Raw genomic sequence first — 9,936 nt, forward strand, 5'->3', positions numbered from 1 at the left:
ACGTGCCGGCAGTGTGGATCGGATCTGCGGGGGGCGACCCTGCACATGGCCTTTTGTTCAATTTGTTTGTTGCTGTAGTGTCTGTTAACTCTTTTGTGATAAGCCATGTTGTTTTTGTGGCTGAATGCTTTCGGGCGTCCAGAAAACGGGCAGAGGTTGCTGTAACGCGATGCAATCGTACTTAGCTGTTTTCCTTATCAGCAATATTATTTTTAATGCGGGAGTTGGCAATTAAGACTAGGAAATACTCTCAGTATGGTTTTAATACCTGTATTCTGTTATATTCTGGGCACGGAAAAAATATTTTTATTTATAAATGACTAGTAAAACAGCAGTCTTTAATTTTCTATGCTTTATTTCATTGTGTTAATTAAGTAATAAATTCTTAATTAATATTTACTAATTGTTTTAGTAATACATGAAGTAACAGATCGTTGTTAAATATATTTTTTTTATCCATTTTCTAAACTTACATAATTTGGTTCGTTTTGATTACATGTTTTCTAAGTTAGTTTAAATTAATTATTTAAAAATATTAAAAGCTCTTCCGCTGAGACTTTAAGTAACAATAGATGCTTTTCTAAGACAATTTTTTTCTGTGTAGCTTTTGTTCGGATTTTTGGATTTGGTAGCAGCAATCAGTATCATTAAAAATTCCATTAAAAAGTAATCAGGGAATGCTGAAAAAGTAATTAAAGCAAATTGGTACACAGTCAGCTAAAAAGCTCATTAGAGGAACTGCGAGTTCACTGCGAAAGATGGAATCTCACACGCACATGGACGCGGTGTATCTGTATCCCCCGCCCCAAATGTACTGCCTTGTTCGCTTGCCACATGTAGCTGCATAATGAAAGCGCTCAAAACTAATTAACGCGAAAGCCAAGGCGGAACAGAGGGCATTAGATACCTCCCCCAGTGACTCCACCCACCATTTCCACATTCTCTCTTTTGGGCCAGCGAATGCTGCTCGATGGGTCTGTTCGCCTGACATTCGAGTCTGCCGTTTGTCTAGGCCACTAAGAAATGGGGTGGGGCGGGTTGAGGCGGTGGGTGACTCAACCCCCTCCCCCTTCCACCAACAACAAAGCCTGTTTATTACTCATTAGCACGCACATCCGTCCGACTGCGGAAGCCAGCAACAACAGCAAACAGGCCGAGCAAGAGCAGCAGAAACTTTTGCACCAACTTTGGCTCATTTATTAAGAACAAACATGCACTGAGAACCGAAGCTTTGCTAATAAAAATTGTTGTAAAAATAGATTAATAGATTAATCTATAGTTTTATACTTAAATAAAAAAAAATTTCAAAAACAAATTTTGATTCCTGTTGTCTGAAAAATTAATCGCCTGTCGTTTTTGTGAATACATTTTCGGCTTCCAGTCTTTTTTATTGACAGTTTGTTGTTAAAAATATTTTAAAGAACTGCTATATATTGCATTTCCTCATTAAAGGGGGAAAATTTCCAATTCTATAAAATAATTAAAGCAATCTGAGGCATTACGCTTTAATAAAAACTAATTATATTAAATGAACTCTTAGGGATTATGTCCTAAACCTTTTTCTGCGATCCCTCTACTCATTGCCGAATTTTCTCGCAGTGCTGACACACTCACACGCACACTCGCTTAATGAAACGTAACTTTTTCATTAAAGTTTCGCTTTCGTTTATTAGAAACGGGCCGGAACCCCACCCCCGGCGCCCCCTTCTAGCCACTGGGCCACCCTCGAACATCTGGGCTCTTATCTTTTGTGGCCAGGGTTCGTTAACAGTTGTTAGTTAGTCACGTTAAGTTTGCCGTCCGCATGCAGCGATTGGAAAGTTCTTCCTGCTTTTCCGGCAGCAACCGAACCATCCCGTCCACGTAAGGCTTCCGACGACCCCCAGAATTGAACTGAGGGACTGGCTAAGCGACCAATATTCCATTTGCTGCTGCTGCTGCTGCTGCGTTTCTTTCGCCGCTGCCGCTGCTGCTGCTGCCGCTGCTGCTGCTGTTGCTGCTGGTGTGCTGCTGCTGCTGCCTGTCGACTGTCTGTGGCTTTCTGAGCGCCTGCTACTATCCGCCGAGTTAATTGGTTTGCAAACAAATTAACCAACGTGGGTGTGTACGTTTCCTAATTAGCAGCTTTTGTAATTAAATATGCCCGCAGCCATTCAAACCGAACAGGCGGGGGGTGGGGGGATGGCCCATAGCCGTGCGTGAGTGTGTGTGCACAATGGTATAACGGTTCATGAGACGCCCAGTGGCGCCTCCAAAGGGGCTAATGAACAGAAACAATGTGGCACCCCTCTTCGGACACGCCCCTGTCCAGTTTCAGGAAGGGGAAACAGCAGGATTGGGTGGTTTCGGGGGTGGTTTCGGGGGTTCTCTGGGTTGGCAGCACTCTGACGTCCCGAATGAAAATGCATTTTAATTAGGGGTTTTTGTTGGGTTTTTGTTTCGAGTTGTTGTTGCCGCTGCTCGGCTGCTTGCGGTTTCATTCATTAGTTGAATGGAGCCAGAGCAACTCGATAGGGTTGTCGAGCACGCAATTTTATGCCCAATCATACTTATTAAATTTATTGTTTTAACTATACAAAAGGAATTACATTTGTAAATTAATAGAAAATCAATAAATGCTTTTATAAAAAAAAAAATTAAAAATATATACTTTATATTGTTTCTTATACCAGTTACATACTTTTCAAAGAATATATATAGTATAAAAACTCTATATATGATTAAAAATATTCTAAAAATAAATATTTTGTAACTTTATTATTATTACCTACTGTTACTTCAATATAACAAAATGATCTCTTTACTTATCTGCACATTTTATCTCCCCAACAACGAGGTCTCGACAACCCTGACGACCCGAGACGATAAGCAATCCAAATGGGACATTGAAAAAGCGAAAAAACCTGGTCAGTGAGCGAGGAGGTGGGCCGCTTGGCAAGAAGTGGGGCTTTGGGGGCTAGAGGCCGGTGGCCGGGGGTTTTTCGGGGCTTTAATGGATGCATAGCGCCCACAAGTTTTGCGCTATTCATTATAAACGCCGTTGTTGTAGTTGCTTTCGTTGTTGTTCAATTGAATTGGAGCCGGGAAGCAGCGGCAGGAGGAGAAAAAGGGTCCAATTAAAAAGCCACAACAATTAACGAGCCAAGTGAGTTAACTTGGCATAAGTGGAATTTTAATTGGCAACACGAGAGCGAGGTGGCCAACGAGGCAGGAGCCGAGTGACTTGCCGAGTGCCGATAAGTGCCAAGGGAGTGGAAAGGCAGGTGGGTGGGGGTGGGAGTGGGGAAGTTGAAGGGGGGGAGTGGGCCGGCAGAGCTCGTTATGGGTCTCCGCAGTCCGCAGTCCGCAGTCGACAGTCCCGGAGTAGTTAAGTAAATGAGCATTTTGTTCCACTAATGAACACTAATGAATATGCCAGAGACAGCACTTGGATTAAGCCCGGCCGGCAGAAAGAGCGAGTGAGTGTGTGTGTTCGGGCCTTTTGTTGGTTCGGGGTTTTTGTGTTGTTAATTAATAAACACGAAGCCCGGGGACCATGGAGCGTGTGTGTGTCTGTATGTGTTTATCTGGGTGTGCGCCCAGTTTTCAAGGGGTTAAAATAAGCAATTAGTTGGATTTTCGACTAGGCGCTCAGCAAACGCGCAGACGTCGAGGCCAGAAACAGAGGAGGCCATTCTGCTCTTCCATGCCAGCCGAAATGAGAAAGTTTCAAACTGTTGCCGGCGCTGCCGCCGCTGCTGCTGCTTCTTCTAACGAGGCAGCGGCGCAGGAGTTGGCCGCAGGAGGTGGGTTGTGGAAGATAGCGGAGGAACACGGTGGACGCGGAGGAGGAGGTGGCCGAGGACGTGCAGACCCCGGCGAGGGAGTCCATTCCGCATGTAAGCCAGCCACGCATCCAGCGAGAGAGAGCAGGCGGCAGAGGAGCGTCGGAGGTGCAGCAGGTACACTTCGAAAAAAAAGATCAGCTGTTAAATATTAATGTTAATATTATATCAAAGAGTTCGTAGGGTGGAAACTTTTTCTGAAATTAATGATCGATGGTAGTGATCTCATCTCCATTTTCCTGAAATGGGACCCAAGAATTTTCATATGGCCTCTTAAATAAGTACGGGTTGATCCTCTGTTGATCTATTCTTTTATGTTTTTGTAATTTAAATTTAACTAGCTTATTTAAAAAAATTTAATTGCCCACAAATATTATAAATAAAGAACTAGTTTACCCTGTAGTTTCATTAAAAATTAGCAGGCCAAATTAATTTTTTTTTTTAATAAAAAACAAAAAAATTTAAAACGATTTTGTTTTTTACAGAACCTTAAAATTTATTTTCATATGAATTGCCACTTTTTGAGAATTACCATTGATTATTTTAAAACATTTTAAATTCAGTATAATAAACCAATGAGGAAACTTTTCAAAAACTTTTTCTGACAGTATATTTTTCTGTGTCGGAACAACCTTTCGTTGTTTGGCTGTGCAGAGCTTAATTGGGAAACACTGATGAGACTAGCAATTAGCATGGACACGAGACCATTGCAAAAATGAATAATGGCTCAAACGTATAGCTCAGATAGGTAGGTCAGGACAGGAGTAGACAAAAACATGGGAATGAATATGCGCCAATTAAACAGAAGCAAAGAATACAAAATATTTAAAAGATAAAAATGGAAAATATTCCTAAAAAATATTAAATAATGTGACTGTTTATATCCTATTTGGAACAAATAGAACCTGCACCATATAAGATTTATTTAAATATTTTTAGATAATCTTTTTCCAGAATAATCTTTTTATTTCCTATACTTGGGAAACTAGTAAGTCGCCATTAAAGGCTCACAATAATAAAATGCGAATAAATAGAATGCTAATGAATAAAATGCCATTAAAGGCCACAAACTAATTTTCTTACAAACGGGCAACAATGTCTAAATTATTTTGTACTATTGGCACAACTTATCTACAGAAATAGATCGGCAAGACTCCAAAAATAAATAAGAAATCTAAATGCGGTACCGATATACATTCTAATTGTGAGCCGCCTCCAGAGGAAGAATTATTTGCTGCCGGGTAGAATGAATCACTATAATCTGCTGGCGATCAAGATATACCCCTGAATGTTTACTTCCATAAGACCCCCATATGACAGCTAGGCCACAATAACTCTCCACCGGGGCTTGGAGCTGCTCTACGCCATTGAGCTGCCAGACGCTATGACTTTATATGGCCAAGCGCCAAGCGACGTGCCATTGTCTGCCACCGATCGAAAGTGCGAACCTGCGGAGGAGGCGACCTGTTGGTACACTGCAAGAAATACATTACTCTATAACAATGTCATAATGACAACATGTTCATGTATTTAGCTATCATCACAAAAGTTTCTTTTTAGCTTTGAAGGAAATAATCTGAAAAATAATTACTTAATATACAAAATATAAATAATGGGGATTACTATTACATACTAATTAAGATCGATTGCAAATTCATTCTCCTGAACTTTGAAATACAGTTTTAAAAAGATCATTAAGAGGAAGTGTGGCATTTTAGATGCTGTGGTATTGATTTTAGAGTACCTTATACATATGTAGAATAAAGCTCACATAAGTTATTTTACCTCTTGATAGGATATTGCTTTGGCAAAACCGCTTAACCTAATTTATACTTTACTTTTTCTTCAGTGTCTGAACCCGTTTGAAGCTGTCGGAAGAAACAGCGTTAAGTCTTGCGCCCCTGACGTCAGCGATTTGAAATACGCGCAAACAAATCGCGGGGGTCGACTCTCCGCAGCAATAACATCATTTACATGACGAGTTTTGCGCGCAAACAAGGTGAAATCATATTTTAGAATACGACCTGCTCGACAGCGACTCAATCGTGTTTGTGATCTCGGCGTGAAAAGATCAGAGCTTGAAAAAGTAAACAAAACTCAGAGATGCCGCTGCGCAAGAAAGAGGACTATATCCCCATCAAGTGTGAGGGCTGGAACGGAAAGTTCGAGTATCCGGACGGAGCCGTCAACAATGTGTCGAAGATCCGTCGCCAGAACCAGAACGTGACCAACACCAACAACTTCTACGGCTTCAGCTCGGAGCCCATTGTCCTGCCCACCGAGTGGGACGGGACCTTTGTGAAGAGTGGCGAGACCCGTATCAAACAGGAGCGCAATCGATCCGATGACCAGGACTACTTTGACTACAACACGCAAGCCACTGTACTCCCGCCCACCTGGAGCGGCGAGTTCGTCACCGATCCCACCGATGTGCGCATCAAGCCGGAGCGGAACTTCTCCGATGCCAGGGACTATGCGGAGGCAGCCCGCTTCAAGTTGGTCCAGCACTGAGTGAGATCCGATCCTCCCGTTTCAATCAGACTAATCCTGCAAATTTGCGTTTGTTTTGGTTTCTCATTGTACCCTAACCTAAGCGTTCGTTGTATTTTACCGTTTATGATATTTATTCGTATACTTAATAAACAATAGCAAAAAATCACTGAAATACTAGAAAGTTCCGTTGTGCAATCGCCTTGGTTGGTTTGGCGTGGGCGGTGCCGATACTCAGTGGCCTTTTATGGACAATAATTCGTTCGGGTTTGCAAATTAAAGTCATAATTATAATATTTGTTGAGATCAACAACAGAAATGAGATTGCCTTTTATGAGGTGAACGGGAAAACAGGGCTATTATTACAAATCGCATCAGCAACTGATAATATTTACAATCAATATGTTAATATTGAGCTATGGGATTCCCTAAAGAAATTTCCGTTGACAGAAAAGGTACTCAGAATTCAAGCAACAATTTTTAGAATAGTGTGCGATAGCTTTGATTTATTAGATTGAAAGAATGTTCTTTAACTTTGTGAGGGACTCCCCTTTTTAATACTCGCTTGTTTACTAAAGGTTGGGTTTCCACTAAATAACCTTGTTTTGGAGCTTCAAGAGTGCAAATTAATTATTTTCAACCTTGCGCAAATACTAAAGCCATGATAAGAGGATACCTAAAAAAATTCTTGCGAATTGCTAGCTCGTCAATCCTTATGTAAGCAACTTTTAATTTAAAAACTAACGGAAGACAATAAAATATAGGGGGGGATTTCAATGCCCGCAAAATACAATGCAGCTGATATGGCCTTTGTAGGGGAAGTACAGAGTGATAAGAAAACGAGTGGAGAGTCTATATAAACAGAGCGTCCCCAATTGTTCGGTTCACAGTCAAGATGTCGAGCTTTTTAGGTGTAGCAATCAGTTTGGCTCTTTTGAGCTTGGTGGTGGGTCAGGCGACGAATGTCTCCCAATCCATGGACCTCTATATACTGCAGAACCAGCGACAGTACGATGCGAAGATCAAACAACTGGAAGATCAATTGGCCAACTTTAGGATTCTTTTCAACAAGCGAATCGAGGCACTAACAGTTCAGGCGGATTCGATGCAGTTAAAACTGGAGCAAGCCTCCGCGCACCTGGATCCCATCACCCTGATCGATTCCTGGAGCAAACAGTGCGTTCAAAACTATAGCGGCACCATCCCAACAGTGAGCGCCGCCAGAACCTCGATTACCAACTGTGCGGAAAACATCAATGGGGTCTTAAACTCTCCTGAGAGTACCTACAACACACTAAACAGTTACTATAAGAATAATTTGAAAAACGGACTGGCGCAATGTGTAAAGCTTCATCCCACTGCTCAGCTAAACTACACGCTCTGTGTGACCAAGGTGGTGAGTACACCGTATACAAATTGGGAAATCCCAGAGTTTTGACCTGATTATTTCACTTATAGATTGGCGATGCCAACAAGTACACGGTGACCAGCCAGAATAACTTCAATAACTACCTTAAAAGTTCCGAGTGTACAGCCGAGAACCGAGTGCGTAGTTCCTGGCAGTGCTCCTTTGGACAGGTGTACTCCATTACCTCCAGAGTGGAAGTTGCCTTGCAACTCATCGACACCTGCATTGCCAACAGACTGGTGTGCGGCTCTATCACCTGCTCCGTTGACAAGCCCTCGTGCCCGAATGTCGCAAACGTAACTCTGGCTGAGATCAATCCCCAAAACGATACTATTCGGAACCCTTTCACCTTTGTCACAAACAGTATGAACTGTGTTGAGTTCAGGTTGAACAGATAAATATTAATACGGTTGTATTAATAATGGTTAAACTACAAACAAATTTAATTCCTTATACTTATTATATAGAGTCTAGTTCCGTTTAAGAATCGTGACTAATTTTAAAAAGAGCTTTCGATTTCTTGCAGAATGCAACAAAAAATTGTTTATTCCTATCATTCCGTTCCAATGCAGACTTAATCTATAAGTGTGTTCTTACAACATCTTGTGTAGCATACTTTTTAATACCAGGATATACACATTTGCTAATTTCTAAAAGATCAAGTTATATTTTTAAATAAAAATATAAATCTAGTAGCTTAATCAATTTAAATGACAAATAAAAAAAATATTTCTTAAAAATAAAATTTTTTTATTGTTAGATTGAATGCTTTTAAAGAACAAAAATAATTTTCTTTGTTTTTTATAAACTTAAGAAGCGTGTTGATGTTCGAAACAAAAAAACGACAGCTGAATAAACAGCGCAATTATTTATGAGGATTATATAACACATTTCGGTCGACCACCTGCTGAGTTGAATGGTTGTCAATTAGCTGGAGAGCACCAATAAATATGCCAAGATCTCCGATGTTTTGATTCCTTTCTCTTTTAAGCCCGAAGACAACTAATCTAACAGGAGCTCAGAAACATTCAGAATAGCTACACTAAGCCCACGCAAAGGGAGATGACAAACAGGGTTTCTACCTTTTTCAGGTACCCGCACGAACCATCTTTAGAATTTAAGCCATTCAAAAAGACCGCCCTAATCTCCAAATTCGTAGAACTATTTCCCCGAATTTAAAATCACATAAAACCCGAGATCGCTTTGTGTGTGGGTTTTCTTTAAAACGTTTTCTGTTCTCGCATTTCATTATCTTGATGGCAGATGCGTGAGAACAAAGATCGGCACAGGCTAAAGAAAACCCGGGGCTCCTGAACCATCGATCTCTTGACACGGGCTGACCGTGTGAAATATTCCAGATGCTTGGGAAACCTTCGAAAATTTTTAATAGGCCAGCAGAAAAGAAAGTCGGTGATTTCGGAAAATGTTTGGAAAATGCTCACGAGCAGGTAGTCGTTGCATGTCTCTGGAAAACAGCGTGAGAATTTTGGGTGTCCTTTATTGGGTGATCGTGTGAAAATGTAAAAATAGTTTTCCAATTCGTTGAAGTTTTGACTAGGAGATCATAAACGAAAGCTGGATGTGCAAGAAAAACGGAAAATCTTCAAAGAAACGTAGGTAGGACCTGCTACATGAGAAGAAAGGATATGACTCTGATCCTTAATCTTCTGAAGTTCGTGGGAACTTTTAAAAATTGTAGAAGCCTAGAAGAATCATGGAATAGGCTCTCAGAAATTACTGTAGCTAAAAAACAAGAGGATCTACAAATTCTACCTGTTTGCGTCTTAAAAAAGTGCAGCTACCATTTTTTCAAAGAAAAGACCTCCCACATAAAAAAGAGAATCTTGAAAACCCGTGCACAAAGAATTGGTTTTGACATCTGGCGCAGCTGTGAGAAAATGTAATCTTCAAATCCGTTCTGATCGTGAGAATTTTCCAAAAATATTTTACATCGGAAAACTCTAACACCAGGCTCACAGAAAAAACGAACACATCCATTGAATTTTCTCAAAACAGCACTACCTGTTGATTCGGTTTGAAGAATGCATCGGAAAATGCAGCACGGTACAAAAGCGACACCCGCTTTCCAGGAAACCTGTTGATTGCAAAGGGGAACCTCCCTTTAGTTGTTTAAAAAACGGCCCTTTTAAAAATCAAGATCTATTGAGATGGTGCCGCAGCAGCTGTGTGATCGTTTTCATCTGCTTTTGGTCC

The 9,936-nt window shown here is 40.9% G+C and overlaps 2 protein-coding genes across 2 annotated transcripts; both read left to right on the plus strand.

Annotated features, from left to right (window-relative positions):
* Positions 1-5,915: 5,915 nt before the first annotated feature.
* Positions 5,916-6,489, plus strand: LOC108019619 (uncharacterized). Its single transcript, XM_017087500.4, has one exon. The coding sequence runs from the start codon at positions 5,928-5,930 to the stop codon at positions 6,333-6,335; it is 408 nt and encodes a 135-aa protein (XP_016942989.3). The 5' UTR covers positions 5,916-5,927; the 3' UTR covers positions 6,336-6,489.
* A 702-nt stretch (positions 6,490-7,191) lies between these two features.
* LOC108019618 (uncharacterized) lies at positions 7,192-8,467 on the plus strand. Its single transcript, XM_017087499.4, has 2 exons — positions 7,192-7,710; positions 7,773-8,467. The coding sequence occupies exons 1-2, from the start codon at positions 7,210-7,212 to the stop codon at positions 8,118-8,120; spliced, it is 849 nt and encodes a 282-aa protein (XP_016942988.3). The 5' UTR covers positions 7,192-7,209; the 3' UTR covers positions 8,121-8,467.
* Positions 8,468-9,936: the final 1,469 nt, after the last annotated feature.

The sequence above is a fragment of the Drosophila suzukii genome, chromosome 2R (assembly GCF_043229965.1).
Source record: "Drosophila suzukii chromosome 2R, CBGP_Dsuzu_IsoJpt1.0, whole genome shotgun sequence".
NCBI classification, from domain to species: Eukaryota; Metazoa; Arthropoda; class Insecta; order Diptera; family Drosophilidae; genus Drosophila; species Drosophila suzukii.